The sequence below is a fragment of the Fusarium subglutinans genome (genome assembly GCF_013396075.1).
Source record: "Fusarium subglutinans strain NRRL 66333 chromosome Unknown NRRL66333_c0000003, whole genome shotgun sequence".
NCBI classification, from domain to species: Eukaryota; Fungi; Ascomycota; class Sordariomycetes; order Hypocreales; family Nectriaceae; genus Fusarium; species Fusarium subglutinans.
In genome coordinates, this window is record NW_023502066.1 from 66,602 (window position 1) to 87,093 (window position 20,492).

Below are 20,492 nucleotides of genomic sequence, written 5' to 3' on the forward strand. Positions count from 1 at the left end.
CAGATGACCGTGAGGCTAAACCGGGCTTTCAGCAAGTGACGCAACAGAGCTCCAATGCGGCATTATTCAACCCTCCGAGTCATCTGTAAGGTACCCTACCAGCTGTAAGATAGGATGTTAAGCTCTGCTTACACTATCTGAGAAAAAAAAAAGACAAAAGACAACCCTGTACTGACATACTCATCAAGAGGCATTCAGGCTCTATCAAGGCAAAATGGCATTGCCTTGCCTGTAACTCGGCTCTTACGGGATGGTTATACCCGTACGAAAGCCGGAACTCATACAATGAGGCCATACCGCCCACTAGTTTATTTCTGTTCGATAACATTTCTACACTTTACGACTTATGGTGTTACGATTTACGGCGGCGTTCACGGCATGATGCTCAGTTACAGTTTGGCACACGAATTAGATGGAGCATAAGAGTTACTTTCTGTTTGATGACAGCAGCAGTCTTTTATTTCTGGGCTGTCCTTGTATTCTTACTACTACTATACCCATGATTACTACTAGTTATTCAATAAATTCACGATAACGACATGCTGCTGCATGTGCCACGCGACAGGGCGTCGTGTGGAGTTATCGTTGTCATGAGACCTTATGTAAACTGACGGTGTACACGAACGAACTAATGCGACCAGTACGGTAGTGCAGGCTACACATGTAACTGCATTACCGAGGTTTCGAATCGTACTACTACTACTACCTGACCAAGGGATTGTACCCAGCCCTCGGGGAGCAAGAAAACATGGGACCTTGATTTAGGGTGTCAAAATAAGCCCGGCAAAAATTATCCTAAACTCATACTAAGTTACCTAAGTCTTTTTATCATTTAGGATCAAGGCCCTCTAAATGCTGACTAAATTAGCAGAGTGCCTCGTCAGATCAGGTTCCTGTCGACCCATCACAGGCCTACAAGCCCTCGTACAAAAGCCGCCGCAGGCGGTATTGAGGTAAACAAGACAGTGATGGTTCCAAAGAGACTCATCGACAAGCTCGATAAGGCTGCAGCTCGAGGGTCCGTTCGCAACAAGACTGAAGTCGCGATGGCGCTCGAGTTAACACCTAGTGTCACTCCGCGGGTCACGTAGTCATCCTCGGGGACTCGCAGCCAGCGCAATATGCGCGCCCCGAGCACAGCGCCCAAAATCCCACTGATGATGGCCAATGCAGCAGCAGTATTAACATCTCCTCCTAGGTTCACAGTCGCGGGGACAGCGAGCGCCAGCGTCAGGCTGCGCGATGCAAAAGCGAGGCTGCGGGCTGCCGAGATGCCGCAGGCATAGCACAAGGGGGGGTATGCGAGCAGCGAACCAACACTGATTGCAACGTTGGGTATGACAATGGAGATGAAATGAGTGCGAAGCTCTCGTCGGTATTGAAACATGGGCAAGGCGAGGGCTACAATACTGGCGTCGAGGAGGGTGCCGAAAACGTCACCGGCGCCGGGGAGAAGATCTTGCTTCGATGTTGCGTTGCGCCATAACTGTATATACTTTGCGCCTGTGCGGTAAGCGTGAAGTGTTGTGGTCAGGTTATCACCGCGAATTGCTGCAAGTGCCCATATGACGAGAACTGTTGCAAGAGACGATACTAAGACTGGATGGAGATATTCTTTCCATTTGGGCGCAACTGACAATGCCCCGAACCAGGCGAGGACATTCACAGCAAGGTGAAGTGGCATAGCATAACCGGTAGAGTAATAGAGAGGAATGCCAATAAAGGCAAATAGTCCTACGAAGATCGCCACATCGAGATTTGCAGATATGCGGGCCGCCCACAACTCGGCCTTTGGTGGTGGCAGAGGAATCTGTGTGAGAACAGTCGTCGGCGGATTGAGAGCTTCAACGGCATTCACTGGGGCTTGACCATTTGCATAGTGATGTTCTTGAAGCCGTAATTGAGGTGGAGTCTGTGGTCGTGAAGGCGCCGCTGACGTTGGCTCCGAGTTCGGCGCGGATACAGACATGAGCGGTATTTGAGAGCCAGCTCGAGATACGCTCGTACGACGTGATATACCAGGAGAATTGACATCTCCCGTTGAGAGATCTGGTGTTTGACGGCCGAGTTCTTCAGCGCGTTGGGATCTTGATCGCCTCGAGACACCAAGAGCAAGTTGGAGACTACGGGTGATCCAAGCTGCCATAGCCATCATGATAAAGAAGCCAATGACTAGAACTGTCAGAGAAGGGTCTATATGTGTTATCGAACGGTGACATACCAAAGATTGCAATAATAATCATAACTTCGACGATGCCAATAGGAGGACTAAGAGGCAACAGAACGAAGGACGGGGTAAAGAAGATACCCATCCATCGAAGTGACCAGCCAGCCTAGAAATATCAGACATGATGAACTCGTTATTGAAATAGGTAGCCATAACTTACAGGCACGTCGATGGTATTAACCAGCTTTCTTGTCTTGTGAGTACCCAACAATGACTCACTTGCGATGAGAGCAAAGAAGAGTAACATCATGCAGGTAACAGAAGCAGGAAACGAAACATTGAATTTGTAGAATATTGAGTCAACTCCAAAGTTGACAGCAAGTATTATTGTAATGCCGAGTGGCACATAGAACCAAGCACGGACAAGCTTGGAGCTATTCTTGTGAGCAGCCTGCACCGTGTTAGCCAAGAGTCCTTGTCCTTCTGCTCAGGGATGGACTCACCAATCTGATGGCCTGCATCAATTGCAAGAAGCCACTGGTATCTGCAGCCATTTCGCTCTCTGTATTCCGATAAAGATCACGATATTGTATCGAGGGAGCGATTGAAGTTAGTTGACTAAGGACTGAATGCTGGAGGACCCTGGTCATGTGCGTTAGCCCGGGCGATCCATCCATTCCATGTATGAGCTAAGGCAAGGTAGGTAGCTAAAGATAAGACAACATCAACTGTTTCCGTCAAAAGAGATTTATAGAGGCAGAATGAATTCTCCTTTTATTTACTGCCTTGTCTCGTATGCATCAGCCCGATTAGCCGAGAAGTCATGATAAAATGCAAGTGACGGACTTCAACTCCCGTGTCATGGGGCGCACGAAAAGGAACTGACGATGCACCTCCTCGGGAGATAAAGCACCGAGAAGCAGGAACGGCTTTCGATTTGAGGCTCTAGAAGCCAAAGATTGCGGCTCCTCACTTTTTAGCTGCGGATGTGATACTGGATCCCTACATGTCCCTGATATCACGATATACCGACCGACCTTGTTCATCACCCCATTATCCCATCATATCTCCCCTCGCTGGCCTTTTGTGAATTATGTGATGTGATGCCCAAGTCGGTCCGACGTTATCAGAGATGGATTCCTCTCTGCCTGAAGGGATAATTCAGCCAACAAAGGAAGATACAAGCATCGCGTGTGGCCATCTTAAACCTGGATTCGGAGCGAGCCGAGCACGGAATCACAATCACGCGTCAAGGCATGGAACTACCATGAAAATGCTGCAGCGAAAGGTCGAATGCGGATCCGAAGATATAGACGTTGCATTGCACGGGCCGTCGTTCAATTTTGTGAGCCAGGAACAGGCGATGCATTCTTGTCCGGAACTGGGATGCCGAGACGACCATCCATGGGTAGGTAATGAATGATTCACTGCTGTCTGGTGCGACGCTTCATTAACACAATATAATACAGCGTTCTGCGCCAGGCTCAACAAGTTCTCGAAATAGTCCTCACCAACACAGTCCACTCTCCCAACCAGCAACACCAACAGGTCTACTGCACCGTCTTGAGAATCGATTTCGACGAGCTCAACCTTGGGAATCTCCGTTTGGATCGAGTCGATCAATATCATCAACTTCGTTGGTTGGATCAGCAGACGGTTCGATATATCAAGCCGGCAAGGAACGGAGACGAAGGGCACGCGACTCTGAAGTCAATCATGGTAACTCATCAGCCGAAGATTCGGTGCCGGTCATCTCGGCTCCGGTGGCGGAGGGGGAAGAAGGGACTCGCCAGTTGGCAACAGCGGGGATAGCCTTGGGAACATTAGACCTCGACCGGTTGAGTTTCATGGCGAGAAACGACGAGACCAGAGGAAAGACTGAAGAGGCATAATGTCAATGTAAGGGGAGATTTCCTATCCGAGTCAGCTGGTCTGCAACTCTTGTCGATCATTGGAAGTGAGCATGGATTATTGAATCATTGGGTACGTATGTACGGAGTAGTGGGCTTTAGCTGTGCTTGACTGCATCGGTATTCAATCAAAAGACACCGATTCATTCATCGGCAAGATCATCTTGGACCCGAAACAACCCAAATTGGGATAATGATTCTCATGTTTCAAGTATCACCTACTCCAATTGGTTGTAGTTTTCGCTGTCTGCCTCGGTTCCGGGGTCCAAAAGCTGGGGTTTTAGTGACAATCACGGCTCCGGCTCGCATCGGATGACTTCATCTAGTGGGCTTCAATTGCCGGCGCCCTTTTGCCTGTCAACTCAAGCCTGCGATGCTGTATCTTTAACTACTCAGCTTCGCCTCGAGATCTTGATCTGATCCATAACACATCTCTCCATCCAAATCGCCTTCCTCACCATGTTTCGCCCTATCCTCAGACAATGCGCTCGAAGAGCTGCTATTCCTCTGCGACCATGCGCCACAAGGACCTTTGCCTCGGCATCTGGACCTACCTTCAACTGGGAGGATCCTTTGGCTTCGAATAACCTCCTGACCGAAGAGGAGCGTGCAATTGGAGAGACTGCAGAGAGATACTGCCAAGAGCAATTGCTACCCCGCGTTCTACGTAACTTGTCTCAAACTCGATATTTAGAAACTCCACACTGACTTTCATATCTTACAGAGGCCTATCGCGACGAGTCCTACGATCCCAAGATTCTCGAGGAGATGGGCGAGCTTGGTCTATTGGGCGCTACAATCGAGGGATATGATTGTGCTGGCGTGTCCTCTGTTGCTGGTGGTTTGATCACACGAGCTGTGGAGAGGGTGGATAGCGGCTACCGATCTGGAATGTCCGTTCAGTCTTCATTGGTGATGGGTGGTATCTTTGAGCACGGCACTGCTGAGCAGAAGGAGAAGTTTCTCCCACAGATGGCCAAGGGCAAGCTCCTCGGTGCCTTTGGCTTGACAGAACCCAACCACGGCAGTGATCCTGGAAGCATGGAGACAGTGGCAAGGCCTCATCCTACCAAGAATGGGTACTATTCTCTAAGTGGCTCAAAGACATGGATCACAAATAGCCCTATCGCCGATGTCTTATTGGTATGGGCAAAGTTGCAAGACACAGGCAAGATTCGAGGGTTCTTGGTGGAGCGCAAGGACTGCCCACCAGGTACTCTCGAGACACCAGCTCTCAAGGACAAGAACGGTCTTCGAGCCTCGATCACTGGCATGATCCACCTCGACAACTGTCCTGTACCAGATGTCAACATGTTCCCCGACGTTGAAGGCCTACGAGGCCCCTTCAGCTGTCTGAACAACGCTCGATACGGTATCGCACTGGGCGTCATGGGTGCTCTTGAGGACTGCATCGCCCGTGCCCGAACATACGCCCTTGAGCGCAAGCAATTCAAAGGCAACCCCCTAGCCAAGTACCAACTCGTTCAGAAGAAGCTCGCCGACGCGACAACAGATGCCGCCTACGGCACACTCGCCGCCATCCAGGTTGGCCGTCTCAAGGACGAGGGTAAGGCCACGCCCGAGATGATCAGCATGGTGAAGCGACAGAACTGCGATACAGCTCTCAAAAACGCACGAGTCCTCCAGGAGATCTTTGGAGGCAACGCTGCGAGTGATGAGTACATGATTGGCCGACATGTGGCGAATCTCTATGTGACACAGACTTATGAGGGCCAGAGTGATATTCACAGTGAGTTTTACCTGCAAGACAGGACTGATTATTGCTAACAGATATTACAGGTCTTATTCTGGGACGTGCTATTACTGGTATCCAGGCATTCGTATAAACGAGGAGTGATTGGTCAGGAGGTGATATAAAAGAACCATTGAGGTGCATACCCGTGTTATAGATGCTTGGAAATCAGACATGCAGTTTCCAGTGCCAGGCATTAGCCAATCGTTTGATCTGGTTTAGATGGCCTTAAAACAGTACAGTACAGTAGCATGATATTGACGAATAACAAAATACATTCTCCAGAATAGTATTTGCTAGGTGCCACTCAACCTGGACTGTATCAAATGAACCCTCACTAGGGGAGGAAAGAAAGCATAACTAGGACCTCGACCCTAAATGACACAAAGATTTAGGTGATATAGCCTAAGCATAGGATAACTTTTACTGAGTTTATTTTGGCACCCCATATCATGGTCTGTTGCTTTCTTGCTCCCCCGAGGCCTCTAAGGACTGCCATTAAATTGGCCAGTGCGCAGTGGTTACAACTGTGTATGACTGTAAGTGATGCCGTCAAGTTCCGCGTCCGCTTCCGGTCCCGGGGCCGGGCTCGGCAGCGTTAATTCAGGTACTGTATGCATCTGGATTCCTGCCGTCATTCCCGTGGCAATCATGTAGAGGGAGGCTAGCTCAGGTTTGGATATCATCAATACACGAATCATGAGTCAACGAGTGGTCAAAGACTGTGAGGAAGCATCTGGAAGTCAGGTAAAGGCAAAAAATTCGATAGGTACATCAGTACTCAAACTCTCCCCTGCTGGCCTCGACCGCCACCCGAGTATTATTACTCAACACTGCCAAATCTTGCCCTGAACCTGAGGTTGACTGCCTGAATCTGAAGGTAGTACAACTCCGTGAATGCTATATAATCTTATTGTCATGAGTAAATAAGCATCGAAACCCGGCGAAGAACAGTTAGTGACTAAGGTACCTACCTTAAGGTTCGGAGAAGCCAAGCCCACTATGGGTGCCCTCCACTGTATCAGGGCCCAACGTAAAAATCTGTAGCCAGCTGTTAGTGCTCGGGTACCGCTAAACACTGATTCGCCCTCAGCAGTGGCGGTGTCCCCCCTTCTGGAGCGAGCGCCCAGCGGTGGCCCAGTCACAGGCGATGGAGGGCCTAAAAAACCTGACTTTTCGGGCTGCCACTCCCGTCTCGTCTGGACGGGAGGTGCCAGCGCAGCCACTGCACTGTCCAGCCAGTCCAGTCTACCTAGGTACCTCACCCGCCCCGGGCACGCACGCATTCACTCACTCCATTCCCTCCCTCCTGCTCCGCTTCTGGGTCTCTCTCTTGGTTGACCCTCCTTCCCCTTCTTCCCTACCCCCATTTGAACGAACCATCTTCCTCCAAATCCCGCCTCTCTCTTCTACTTTCTTCAGCCTCGACTGAATTTCTTTTACGCTTACATACTCCGACTACCCAAATAACTTTCTACCACAAACATCCCTCATAAAACAGTCTTTGTGCACTGTTTTCTGATCCCCGACGGTCTTTCCCATCGATCGTTATTGTGCGTCCTTTCCTTCGAATCCTTCTTCCTTCCCGACCGCTCGTCCTGCAACCCTTCAACTAACATCTTTTTCCAACCCAGAACGACGGCGATACCTCGCAACAAACCCTTTAGATACCCCCTCTACACATCACAAAATGGCCCTTAAGCGCATTAACAAGGAGCTCACTGATCTCGGCCGGTAAGTTCACTCTCTTCACTGGTCTGAGGGGTCAAACAGAATGCCCAAAGACGTCAGGTGGGGGCACTTGGTAAGCGGGGTCCTCAGTGACGACCGACGATGCCAAAGCCCTCGATGACTTCAAACCCTCATGACCGTCTCCTCTCGATGAACTTGTGCTGACTTTCCTCGTGCAGAGATCCACCCTCTTCTTGCTCTGCCGGCCCTGTCGGCGAGGATTTGGTAGGCATCACCCCTCCCCCACATTGATAAGCACGTGGCTGTCAAAGGCGTCATGACTGCCGCAGGCCTCTCCCCAGGATGAACAAGATATCATTTTTGAGTGTCCGGCTAACGAATCTGCTTAGTTTCACTGGCAAGCTACGATTATGGGACCTGTAAGTTGACCTCTGCTGTGCTTCTGGATGCGCTGCCTGCTCAGATGGCTTATGGGCGTGGCGAAGCCCTCAGCCGCACGCCGGTGCAGCCGCATCTGCATTTAACAAACTATCACAAGAACAAAGTGGCTGACCAGACCTCACAGAGTGACTCTCCATACTCCGGCGGTGTCTTCTTCCTGGCCATTCACTTCCCTACCGACTACCCTTTCAAGCCTCCCAAAGTCAACTTCACTACCCGCATCTACCACCCCAACATCAACTCCAATGGTAGCATCTGCTTGGATATTCTGCGTGACCAGTGGAGCCCCGCGTTGACCATCTCTAAAGGTATGTTCGATGTGAGAACCCTTGTGGCCTAGGCCTATTGCTTACGTATATACCAGTCCTTCTGTCCATCTGCTCGATGCTGACAGACCCCAACCCTGACGATCCTCTTGTGCCCGAGATTGCCCATGTCTACAAGACTGACCGACCCAGATACGAGGCCACAGCTCGGGAGTGGACTCGAAAGTATGCAATCTAAAGCGAATACCAGGGCCGGTGCGGTTAGACTTGGGGTGGTTTCATCTCCCCTATCATGAAGCGACGTGAAACGAACGAGTGAAAGCTTCGTATGCTGTTGCGAAATGTCTATTAGTCGGCGATACCTATATGGGTGCTTTGCCTGAACTGGGGCTTTGATTGCGATTATGAGGCAGTGAGCGACGATGCGAGGCGACTTGAGGGGAGGAACAACTCCAGACAAACAGACTAGTCTAGTAAGGGATATCATGCGGCTGGATGTTGGGTTTGCATTGACGATGTGTTTGTGGCATCCAGAAACAAGCAGCGTATACAATTTGTCTCTCTATCTGCTATAGCTCCGGTGCCTTTATCGTGTTGATGCTGATTCTTGGTGACATTGTGAAGTTTGATTTGAAGAGCCGAAAGCAATGGCCCAATGGGTGTTTAAGAAGCGTCAGCATATGACATTCGCACATGTGAAGGATACGTCATGGTGAAAGCTGGCGGCTATGCTGAGATGAGTGTACATAAATGTGATTAGGCGCCGACAGGGTTGAGGCTGGTTGACACGACTGGTTATATGACGGGCGCTAGTGGCCAGGAACTTGGGATCATCCAGCATAGGTAGGTCGGGATGGAGATCAGAAGGGAGATTTACAGTTGGTCTACGGAGTAGAGTGTTTCTATAGGCGATGTGAAGAAATCTAAGGGAAGTCGTGCAGGAAATGCCAAACCGAAGTCGAATGAGATTGGTTCGCCGGATAGTTGCAGTTTGTATGTATGAGAAATACGGAGTATGAGCTGTCCACATAGACCATGGCGATGACGAATGTGTTTGGAAATGGTACATGTCTTGGAAGAGAAGTGAAACGCGGCAGAGACAAAGCTGGAACGGAACGATGTGGTATAGGGCAGAGATGTAATGGATTCCATTGTTTCTGAGATACGAGTGGGGGTTGTTTAAGAGCGGTTCTTGGCCTAGGTGCCTATGGAGCAGTGTTTGGATCGAGTATGGAGGAAAGCTCGAGAGTTGCTCTGTTATAGCTAGGTATGCGCTGATATATGCTCTATTGTATGTCCTATGTATTACAGGAGAAGGGAGAGATATAATGCCAAGTCGTGATATCCAAACAATTACTCCGTAATTGCTTGTGCATTCAAGGGTCGTTGTGTAGGAGATAATGATAAACTTGCAGGATAACGATAGGACAGCCAAGCACCATTCAGCAACTCATATGGAAAGATATATTCATCGATATCATTTCGATAGCCTCAATCGTCAGTTGAACAATGAAGCTGTTGCTCTGTATCGTGGGAATAATTAGGTGAGTTGTCTCAATGGTCGTGCCATTCATGGGCCGAGAATTAGAGTCTCTTGCCCCACTCTCGGTGCGACATGCCAGGGCGGGCCAAGTCTTGTCAAACCTGTAACACCGGGGTTTCAGACGAGAACAAGCGTTGGCGATGGCTAATCACAGACTACCATTGCTGGGTTCGCAGTGAACGACTCGTGCTGGCTTCTGCTAGAGATGCAGACGCAGAGTTAGTTACCTTAGTTAGTTATTGAATAGTATTTCACTTCTAGAGGCTCTCAAAAGTTCCAATAACTACTAACTAAGTGAAAACTCAAAGAATACCTAACCAACAACTCAGATAGAGTCAGTTGTATGTAAAAATTCATGACTGCAGCCCCTGAGGTGAGGCAGAGGCAGAGTCTGTTCGGTTGAACCATGCCTGATACATAACAACTCCTTAAATGGCGTGTTCTCCAAACCCACGTCTCGCTCTCCCACATCTCGACTCCAGTCTGTCTGTATGTATCTACAGTCTGAGCCTCTCGCTAGATTCTTTAGGTGCATGCCAAGCGCTAACCCCGGACACTCGCCGTCTGTGCCTGGTATCAAGTCCGGTTGCCAAACTCCGTTTTTATTTCTCTAACTACGAGAGAGACCACGCAAGTAAAATCATCTCATCCATGTTTTAGGACCCCTTGAGTTTCGACGGCTCGAGTTTCTTTTCTGGTTCTTTAGACCCTTGCCCTGCCTTTTCCTCCCCTCTTCTCTCCCTTATTCACTCTCTTGTTTTTTATCCTGTCGACAAAGTCATGGTTCGATGAGAAGTTGTGTTTCTTTTAATCTTGAGGCTCTAGACAGCATTTATTCTTCTTCTTGTTTATATTATACTATCTGAACTGTTTCATTGGCTACGGAAATTCAACTGTTCAGCTGGTTCTGAATAATCGACATTGTCGTTCAAGGTGGTTATTGTGATTGACTGGGTTTCGAGGACCGAGGAGCGACAATACGACGAGCACCCATCGAAGGAAAAATCGGACAATTTTTTAGTCGGTTGACTCAATCGACTCGACTCGACTCGACTCGCCCTCGCACTCGCTCAAGATGAGCTATCAAATGCAAGATTGGGGAGAGAAACCCTCAGAGCGATCACGATGGACTCCCCTAACGCGAATGCTGCTGTCGGGTGAGATGACCCAAGAGAAGCAACAGGAACTATCGTCAAGAGAGAAGTTTGATCGCTGGATGATCAACGAGGGTTATCGAAGATTGTAAGTTCACTGGCACGTATGTTATAGTGAGTGATTCAGACTAACAAACTGCAGCTTCGTCTTCGTCTTTATGCTTCTTCACGCACTCATCTTCTCCTTCGCATGCGTCCACTACTCTCAAAAGGATAGTCTCAAAACCTCCAATGAACTCTTCGGCTTCACCTTCGTCATAGCTCGTTCAGCTGCTCTGGTTCTTCATGTCGACGTCGCCGTCATTCTCTTCCCCGTCTCTAGAACCCTCATCTCGCTCCTTCGACAGACACCTCTCAATGGAATCCTCCAGTTCGACAAGAACATCACCTTCCACATCGTCACCGCCTGGTCCATCGTTTTCTGGTCTTGGGTCCATACCATTGCTCATTGGAATAATTTTGCGCAGGTCGCCATCAAGTACAAGCTTGGTGTCTACGGCTGGTTGGTTGCCAATTTCGTGTCTGGACCTGGTTGGACTGGCTATGTTATGCTTATTGCGCTGATGGGCATGGTTCTCACATCGACCGAGAAGCCTCGACGAGCAAACTTTGAGCGCTTCTGGTATACTCACCACATGTTCATCGTTTTCTTCTTCTTCTGGTCAATCCACGGAGCTTTCTGCATGATTCAACCAGATGTTGCGCCGTTCTGCACCAGCGTTGGCGCATCGGCCGTTGGAGTCTTCTGGCAATACTGGATGTACAGCGGTTTCATTTACCTGGCCGAGCGTATCGCACGCGAGGTGCGAGGTCGTCACAGGACATACATCACAAAGGTCATTCAACATCCCAGCAATGTTTGCGAGATCCAGATGAAGAAGGAGCACACAAAGACGCGAGCTGGGCAGTACATATTTTTGTGCTGCCCTGCCGTCTCGCTATGGCAGTACCATCCTTTCACTTTGACCAGTGCCCCCGAAGAGGACTACATCTCGGTCCACATTCGTTGCGTAGGTGACTTCACCAAAGAGCTTTCCAAGGCTTTGGGTTGTGATTGGAGCAAGAAGAGGGAACCCGGTGGCAACGATTCCAGCAAAGTCGTTGGTCTGACTGGACGCGACTCCGAGATCGATCCAGCTATCCGCCGTGTTCTCCCCAGAGTCTACGTCGACGGTCCCTTTGGTTCTGCCTCCGAAGATGTCTTCAAGTATGAAGTCTCGGTGCTTGTTGGTGCAGGTATCGGTGTTACACCGTTCGCCTCCATCCTCAAGTCCATTTGGTACCGAATGAACTACCCCCAGAAGAAGACCCGCCTAGCCAAGGTCTACTTCTTCTGGATTTGCCGTGACTTTGACTCCTTCGAGTGGTTCCGCTCACTGCTTCTAGCAGTCGAGGCGCAGGATCTGGACCACCGTATCGAGATTCACACGTACCTCACAGCCAAGATCAAGGCCGACGACGCGACAAACATCATGATCAACGATGCCAACGCCGACAAGGATACCATCACTGGTCTGCGCAGCCCGACAAACTTTGGCAGACCCAACTGGGATATGATCTTTAGAGGTATCAGAAAGTTGCACAGTCCTGCCGAGGCGGGTGTGTTCTTCTGTGGACCCAAGGGATTGGGAAGTTCGCTGCACACGTATTGTAACAAGTATACCGAACCTGGGTAAGTTTCTAATGCTATTGTTGATTTGTGAGAACAGAACGTCAGCTAACTGGATGCAGATTCTCTTTTGTTTGGGGCAAGGAGAACTTCTAAACGTTGTCTCTACCAATTTCATTCTGGTCTAGGCAAGCGGATAGTCAAGTTTGTAATAGTGAAAGGAACACGAAGCATGGGGTAGATAGATTTACTGCAAGACCATCCATACCTGGTCTATGTTCTCGTTGAGTTATCATTTTAATACCGTAGAAACAGGTGTTGCATCTCACCAAACCAATACAACCATTTTTATTATTATTAATTTTTTTTTTACATTACATGACCAGCCACACCTTTCCTGTTCACTATTGATTAAGGACTGTCTGTCATGGGTACAGCAAGTGTAAAGCTTGTGATTGAATCGAGGCGCAGCTGAAGAACTGACCACTTGGAGTGCTGACGTTGGACTCTCCATTCCATCCATGCCACATCTGACCCAGATCTCTCGTCTGAAACGTTTCACAAGCCTGGAAAGTATCCTATAGCCACAGCTTACTGTTTTGAATATGGAACCCTAAAGGCGATTCTTCCTAAGAGTTGCGGGTATAACGGCAGATGACAGTGATGCTCCCGCTCGATCTTGATCATCTCAGGCAATGTCTGATTCACCGAACATTTGAAAGCGTCAGCAATCAGAGAGGCAAAGACAACATGCCATGACCAAGAATTCCATGCAGGGTCTAGACGTGGGATGCAGTGTCAAAAGGCACATTTTTAGATAACAACTGATATGTGTATGTCTCACCACTCAGCAACGTGTTCGAATACCAAGACCGGCATTAGTGGCTGGACATAGGATAGGATAGGATAGGGAGGCACCGATATAGAGACGGGAAAGGCTTTTAAGATGCATGGTTGGTAGTATCTCACTATGAATGTAGTATCGTATACATGTGTCCATCTGCATTTGTGCTGACGGTCAGGCCGATGCAACCATCCATGGAATTGAGTCTGGGTGAGAGTTTAGTTGATAAAGACCCTGAAGATCTGGTGCTGAAAGTCTAATTAACAGTGATCGTATCGTGTCAATATCGGGTACGGGAAGTTAATCAAGAAGAGGCCTCGCTAAGACTCGAAGCCCTTGTCAATTCTATCTCAGCTCAACGACGGATTCCACGGTTGACCCAACGGAAATCGAAACAAATTGGATGGCAGAAGGGTTCCATTTTTGGGTCAGACCCTGAGGTGCTCGAGTCGCTGAGCCTCGTTCATTGGGCCCAGACCCGTCATTTCTTCAGTGGAGGCCCCGCCCCGCCGCGACCCGCCGCTACCTAGCACAGTGGAGGTCACTTCAATCAGAAGTCCACTGGAACCTCGCTAGCCTGGGCTGTCAAAATACATACGAACTGGGACTTTGTTCCTCATGACCACTCGGGAGATTGATGTCATTCAAAATGTCAGGGCGATCGAGTACCGTGTAATTAGACTTATCGACTAGCCAGAATAATTATTCAATGTGTGCTCTCAGCTTGACAGTACTGTACATCTCTCCCTACCTACCTTTTAGCTTATCTATACTGTTGGGAAGCCGAGGTAGCATTAAACTGATCCAATCAATGCACACTCAGCGACACTCAGCAACACACAAGCATACCTACATAAACGGTTCAACGCCTCTTTCTTAGCATCTCGCGCCACTTCCCTGTTGGATAGTAGCTGTCGATAGTCTGCAGCAACTAAAACCAAAAAAAAGTCTCAATCGTGGAAAAAATCCCCCTCTATCAAATCCTCTTCTTCAGTCTTGGTGCTTGGTTATTCGAAACTACAGGTGCTTATCATTTCTGGGCATCTGTCACGTTTTTGCCTCGTCTGTAAAGATCAGCAGGAGATGCATTGACGACAGGTCCACGTTACTTACGCATCATGTATACCTCGTAAATAGAACACTAACAATCTCAAAGGAGTTGGGGTACAGCGCCATGACAAACGAGCTAGACCGCAAGGGGTGCCTCGCCAGGGGCTATAATACCCATTTTGTCTGCTGTACAAATTGCGAGGTCAATCCCAGCCTGCCACGAACGTATTGCACGGTCGAGCTTCTAAATGAGGCTGTAGAATGGCATTTTCACTGTTGACATCATCTCTCTCGTCTGGACGTCTAATATTGTATAATTGCTTATCATCGGTAGACCGTTGACCGTTTCACTGGAACAACCCAAACATTATCATTCGTCAACTGAAATCGTAGCTCCCCCCAATCAGCAATCATCAATGCATGGAGTTCGCTGTCAAAAGTGCAAGGATTCAGTACTTCGCCACTAAGTACCCTCTACATTTTCGAGCCCGTTTCCCGTACACGCACGCAACTCGCTCGCTGCAGCAAGCAAATTTTTAGTGTTGCCGGCGTCGCGCAAATCCGCTCTTCCCGCGCCATTCATTCCCAGTCCCCTTCATCACGAGCCTGGGTCCCCCGTCTCTCGTTTTGGTCATTCACTCACTTACGGATACCTTAGTCTAGTATTTGCACCAGCAACTGGCACGCACTGCTACTACTACGCCTCTTCTTTCATCCTTCGTTTTCCTTCTCGTCTCACCCAAACTAACACAATACGAGTCGAGTAGTTATTCACTAGAATACTGCTTGGTCCTGCTCCTACTGTTTTCTAACACTCGTTACTACTTCCCTTTTTCTTCTTCCTCAATTCTTTTTCCTTTTTTTGTCCCTTGCTTTACTTTACGCGCCTTGGCTGTTTGCTGCCACGCGTGCCTTTCGTACTCCTTATCCACATCGCACAAGCCGAGACAATCCAGCGACAATTTGCTCGACTTGACCACCGCTTGCGCCCTCTCCCCTATCAGACACGAGACACTAGAGACCTCTTCCTTACTTGAGACGGTCGCTGCTTTTCCTCATTGGATTTGTCGTTCCTTGTGCCGAACCCTCCCGGGTACTCCTTCGACCCCTTACCCGCCGTCAACCATCACCTCATATCGACGACTTGATTGAATTGACGACAACGCCGACCGTTCAAGATGCAGCTTCGACGATTTTTGCTCCTAGGTATGCTCCTCGGAGCCGAGGCCACTCAACTCGTTGCCCGTCAAAATTCCAACTCCGACTCTGCCGCCGCTGCCTCAAGCAATTCCTCTCCCGCCAGCACTGCTGCAGCCGATACCACGAGCAACAACTCTGCTGCCACTACTGCAGCAGAAGCTACTACCGCCGCCCAACCTACCGACGATTCTAGTACCGCTGATAGATCTACTACCGATGGATCTTCTGACGGAGGCTCAACTACAGCTGAGGATGTTATCGTTACCAAGACGGTGACGGTCACTGATGCCGATGCCAAGACCGTGAGCCGTCAGACTACTGTCATGAAGACTATCACATCCACTGTCGTCGTTACGTCGACTGCGTTCGATACCACGACTGTTACTAGCAGTGACGCTGCGACCGCAACGACTACGACCTACGTTACCTCCACACAGTGGGCTAACGAGAAGCGTGCCATCGATTTGGCCCCTCGAACCATTGGCGGTGTTGAACTCGTTGCCCCTGCTTTGCCTACCTATACTACTACCACCAGTGCTCCTCCTCACTTCGATGTGCAAATCGATGGTGAACACTACGGTCTCCGAGCCTTCCGACGAGGTCTTCACAAGCGTGCTACTTCCACTACTACCATTACCGTGACGGAGGGTGGCGGCGACTCCGATACCACTGTCTTCAACACTATTTCTCGAACCGTCATTTCCACCGTCAGCAGCCAGACTAAGGTTACCAAGACCATTACCGAGACCGAGCAGGCAGGTGCTAGTACCACTGTCACTGTCACCAGCACCCTTGTTGTCACATCTACTAGAGTGACCACTGGTGTTGTTCGCACAGCGACTGTTGCTCCTTCTGGAGAGTATGGTCCTTCTGGTACTGGCGGTTCCAGCTCTGATAACAACAGCAGCAGCAGCAGCAGCAGCAACGACGGCGGCCTCTCTACAGGTGCCAAGGCTGGAATTGGTGCTGGTGTTGGTGTTGCTGGCCTTGCCGTCATTGCTGGTCTCGCCTGGTTCTGTCTTCGCAAGCGCCGCAATGCTAAGAACAAGGCCGAGTACGACGATGTCTTTGGCGCCTCCGAGGTTCCTGTTGGTGGCCGTGGTGGCGCTGCTGCTGCCGCCGGTACCAGCCCCCACATGTCCCAATCAACCGCCGCCGCCTCTACTCTGGCTCCCAGCCGCAACACCACCAAGTCCGAGGGCTACCGTGGTACTGCTCTTGGCGACGGACGTGCCGGTTTCGCCAAGCCCCAGCAGTTCGGCCGCAGCTACATGCCCGTTAGCCCCGAAACCAACTACTCCCGTACTGCTGGTAGCGACCAGGCCTATTCAGCTACCACTCCCGAGAACAACTACGCACACCCCGCGGGCGGCTCTCCCAACCACAACGCTGCTGAGATGTACAGCCCTGCCAATACAGCTGAGCTAGCCAGTGACAGTGCTGCCACCAAGTGGCATCAAAATGATGCTGCTGAGATCGATGGCAACCAGGTTTCAAGCGCTCGTGGAACAGCACCCCCTGAGAACGTTTACGAGATGCCCGCGCAACCCTACAGGTAAACGATGAGGCTGCCAGCCTGCCAGTATAGTGGTCACTGGTACTGGAATGGATGGATGAGAAAAACTTGAAGATTCGATGAGACTCCCCCTTGTAGCTAGAGGGAGGGGAAATAATTAATGTCAGATACTGTACATATTGTAAACCCTTATTTTTTTCCTTGCGTATGACGAGATCACACATTGGTACAGCGAACAAGAGCGGGAGATGATGGCTCCCATTGCATGACTTGTATATCTTCCATTGCTACCATTTTGGGTTCAACAGAGTTGTGGATGATTTGAGGTGTTGAGGTGGATTAGATACGTGGATGCAATAAAAAAGAGCTATTAAAATCTGACAGTCTGAAGATCTATGTTGACTAGGTACCTATCTTTGATCATCCATATGTCGAAATCAGCCACTCTCTGTGTAGTTGAGACAAGACACTAGTTATTAATTTTGGCTTCTATTGCTTGTTGTTTGTTTAAGGTCCTACGTCGTAACGTATTCGGTATCGCTCTTAACGTGATATTATTCCCGCTGGTTAATTTAAGCTTCGAGAAACTCAACTCTAATGGATTTATCCGCTCGATAGATCGACTCAGTAGGCAGATTATGTCCGTTATCGGTGACGCCACTTGATGTCGTGCATCTAGAATAAGACATGTGCAAGAAAGACAAATACTTCAACCAAACAACGAGATTATAATGAGGAATTCGACTATCAAGCTTGATTTTACAGGCCTCATTATTATTGACTTTTCTCTAACCTCTTTTCTCTCTCTAATCATCACGACCTCATACAGCCTCCCTAAGTTCAAGAACAAAAAGGTCGAACCCACTCTTCCTGTTAATTACTAAGGTATCGAAACACCCAAAGTCACATCCTAACTACCTATCCTTTATTCTATAATATTACTACATTGCGAGGGAATTAAGAAGCGACTACTCGGTTCAATACACTCTTGCACAACCGGAGAAGTTTCGGATGACCTGACCTGATCTGAAAGCGGAGCTATTACGAAAAAAAAAATCCGAATAGTGTCGTACTATATTCTTGTTCTGGTCCTTCTCCCTTTTCTATTTCTTCCGTTGTCTCTCTTTTTTTTTCTTTTTCTTTCTTTCTGTCTAAGTATCTTTTGCTTTGTCCTCCACTTTACAAGTTCTCATGCGCCAAGAATTGCCAAGCATACGCCTAATCTTTTAAAAGATTGTCGCGAGTGGGAGGTCTTGTCCCCCATTCTCGCTATCATCTGAGGATATCTGCTTCCTTCGCGTTGTTGCATTGAGCAGGGGCTCGTGTTTGTTGCTATAAAGTAAAGAGACTGGGAGGACTCTGTTTCGATTGTGAGTTGTTCTCGAAAGTCCTTACCAAAGACTGTTGATCATGACTCCTCCAGAGATGATTAGTATGGCTTCAAAAGACGGCCAAGATAGTACGCCCAGGCGTCACAGTCTCAGTGACGAGTCTGACTCCAACTCAGCTGCTGATGAGAAGAGACTTGTTGCGAAGCTGGACTTCTACATCATTCCTCTTGTAATGGTACTTTACCTCTTCAGTTTCCTAGACAGGCAAGTTACACAACTCCCTCTTTCACCCAGTCCCTATGACTAACTGCAAGAGTAGGGTCAACATTGGTAATGCCCGACTTTACGGGCTCGAAGAGGATCTGAACCTCTCGTCGAGCCAGTTCCAAGTTGCCGTGTCCATCCTTTTCGTCACATACTTGCTCTTTGAGGTTCCATCCAACCTTGTCCTCAAGCTATTCACACCTCGTCGATGGATCGCGTTCATCGCTGCTGCATGGGGAATCATCGCCACCCTCACCGGCCTCGTCAACTCATATGGTGCTTTGATCGCTTGTCGTTTGCTTCTTGGTGCCGTTGAAGCAGGCCTGTTTCCTGGCTTGACGGTGTATCTCACTTTCTTCTACACCAAGAGAGAACTCGCCCTGCGTGTGGGTTATCTGTTCGTTAGCGCTGCAGTCGCTGGAGCTCTAGGTGGTCTGTTGGCATATGGCATTGGACATATGGATGGTCTCCATGGCATGAGCGGTTGGCGATGGATCATGATCATTGAAGGAATTCCCAGTTTCTTGCTTGGTGTGGTGACATACTTCGCTCTGCCTAATGATGCAGAGACAGCATACTTCCTCGACGAGAACGAAAGGGCGCTTATGCGTTCGAGACACGCCCGTGAGTACGGAAACACGGCCTCCAGTCGTGAATTCAGCAAGAAGGACATGATGTGTGCCTTTAAGGACTGGAAGGTCTGGGCGTTTTGTGTTGCGCAGTTTGGCGTCGACACTATGTTGTATGGTGAGTTTCGATATCCCTCAAACCCTGCACTCAGAACACTAATTAACAAACGTAGGGTTCTCAACCTTCCTCCCGACTATTATCAGGGATCTCGGTGACTGGACGGTTGCAGAGACACAACTCCTCACCGTACCATGTTACTTCCTCGGTGCAGCGGCGTACATGTCGACCGCATTTCTCTCAGATAAGCTTCAACAGCGTGGGCTTTTCTGCGTGATATTCGGAGTCATTAGCGTTGTTGGATATGCAGTCCTGCTGGCTGATGTGTCTTCCGGCGCCCACTACTTTGGCTGCTTCCTGGTAGCTGGAGGCTTGTATGTTGTTGTGGGCTTGCCACTGGCCTGGGTAAGTTAATATGAGCATGATGATTGATTATAGTGAGCTGACTGAGTCGTTTAGTTGCCCACAAACTCGCCGCGTTACGGAAAGCGCACTACTGGTACGGGTATGCAGTTGACTTGGGGTAATGCGGCAGGCATTATGTCTGCATTCATCTAGTAAGTTCTGATACTGACTGATAGCATGAGTTCTGCTAACCTTGACAAGTCCTACTTCGGATAAGCCTCGATACATTCGCGGGCATGCTGTGACGCTCAGCATGGTAGCTCTCGGCACTGTCATTTATGGATTTATGTGGTGGTGGTACCGACGAGAGAATGAACGACGACAGGCAGGTCTGGTGGACGACAAGTTTCGAGGAATGGGAGAGGATGAGCTGGCTGAACTTGGAGATGAGAGCCCACGTTATAGATATACCATTTAGAGGGCATCTGATGAGAGGATAATGAAAACTTGGGGTTATAACTAAGGGACGAAATCGAGATGACGGAGGATACTACCTATATGAAAGGGATATGCATAATGAGAACGGCCATTGATTACTGAGGGCAGTAGACAGAAATAACAGGTTGAATGTGGAATACGTCCTTTATAGGTATAAGCAGAGCGTCGGAGTAACTATCACCAAACATCAAGGAGAAGTAACTACCGGAACTACGGAGTAAA

General features: G+C 49.1%; 6 protein-coding genes across 6 annotated transcripts; 5 read left to right on the plus strand and 1 right to left on the minus strand.

Moving 5' to 3' along the window:
* Nucleotides 1-904: 904 nt before the first annotated feature.
* Nucleotides 905-2,721, minus strand: FSUBG_631 (uncharacterized protein; the record flags this gene model as incomplete). The annotated part of the gene is made up of 4 exons (XM_036684495.1): nt 905-2,172; nt 2,222-2,333; nt 2,388-2,618; nt 2,671-2,721. 4 exons carry the CDS (start codon nt 2,719-2,721, stop codon nt 905-907), a joined length of 1,662 nt encoding a protein of 553 aa, XP_036543648.1.
* Nucleotides 2,722-4,536: 1,815 nt separating this feature from the next.
* On the plus strand, nt 4,537-5,924 carry FSUBG_632 (glutaryl dehydrogenase; the record flags this gene model as incomplete). Its single annotated transcript, XM_036684506.1, has 3 exons — nt 4,537-4,744; nt 4,802-5,827; nt 5,878-5,924. The coding sequence occupies 3 exons, from the start codon at nt 4,537-4,539 to the stop codon at nt 5,922-5,924; spliced, it is 1,281 nt and encodes a 426-aa protein (XP_036543649.1).
* Nucleotides 5,925-7,520: 1,596 nt separating this feature from the next.
* On the plus strand, nt 7,521-8,467 carry FSUBG_633 (ubiquitin-conjugating enzyme E2; the record flags this gene model as incomplete). Its single annotated transcript, XM_036684517.1, has 5 exons — nt 7,521-7,564; nt 7,741-7,786; nt 7,912-7,941; nt 7,986-8,271; nt 8,328-8,467. The coding sequence occupies 5 exons, from the start codon at nt 7,521-7,523 to the stop codon at nt 8,465-8,467; spliced, it is 546 nt and encodes a 181-aa protein (XP_036543650.1).
* A 2,380-nt stretch (nt 8,468-10,847) lies between these two features.
* FSUBG_634 (NADPH oxidase) lies at nt 10,848-12,691 on the plus strand (the record flags this gene model as incomplete). The annotated part of the gene is made up of 3 exons (XM_036684528.1): nt 10,848-11,014; nt 11,069-12,598; nt 12,658-12,691. 3 exons carry the CDS (start codon nt 10,848-10,850, stop codon nt 12,689-12,691), a joined length of 1,731 nt encoding a protein of 576 aa, XP_036543651.1.
* A 2,916-nt stretch (nt 12,692-15,607) lies between these two features.
* FSUBG_635 (uncharacterized protein) lies at nt 15,608-17,188 on the plus strand (the record flags this gene model as incomplete). Its single annotated transcript, XM_036684538.1, has 1 exon — nt 15,608-17,188. One exon carries the CDS (start codon nt 15,608-15,610, stop codon nt 17,186-17,188), a length of 1,581 nt encoding a protein of 526 aa, XP_036543652.1.
* A 1,367-nt stretch (nt 17,189-18,555) lies between these two features.
* FSUBG_636 (major facilitator superfamily transporter) lies at nt 18,556-20,250 on the plus strand (the record flags this gene model as incomplete). The annotated part of the gene is made up of 5 exons (XM_036684549.1): nt 18,556-18,711; nt 18,791-19,487; nt 19,543-19,832; nt 19,887-19,984; nt 20,034-20,250. 5 exons carry the CDS (start codon nt 18,556-18,558, stop codon nt 20,248-20,250), a joined length of 1,458 nt encoding a protein of 485 aa, XP_036543653.1.
* Nucleotides 20,251-20,492: the final 242 nt, after the last annotated feature.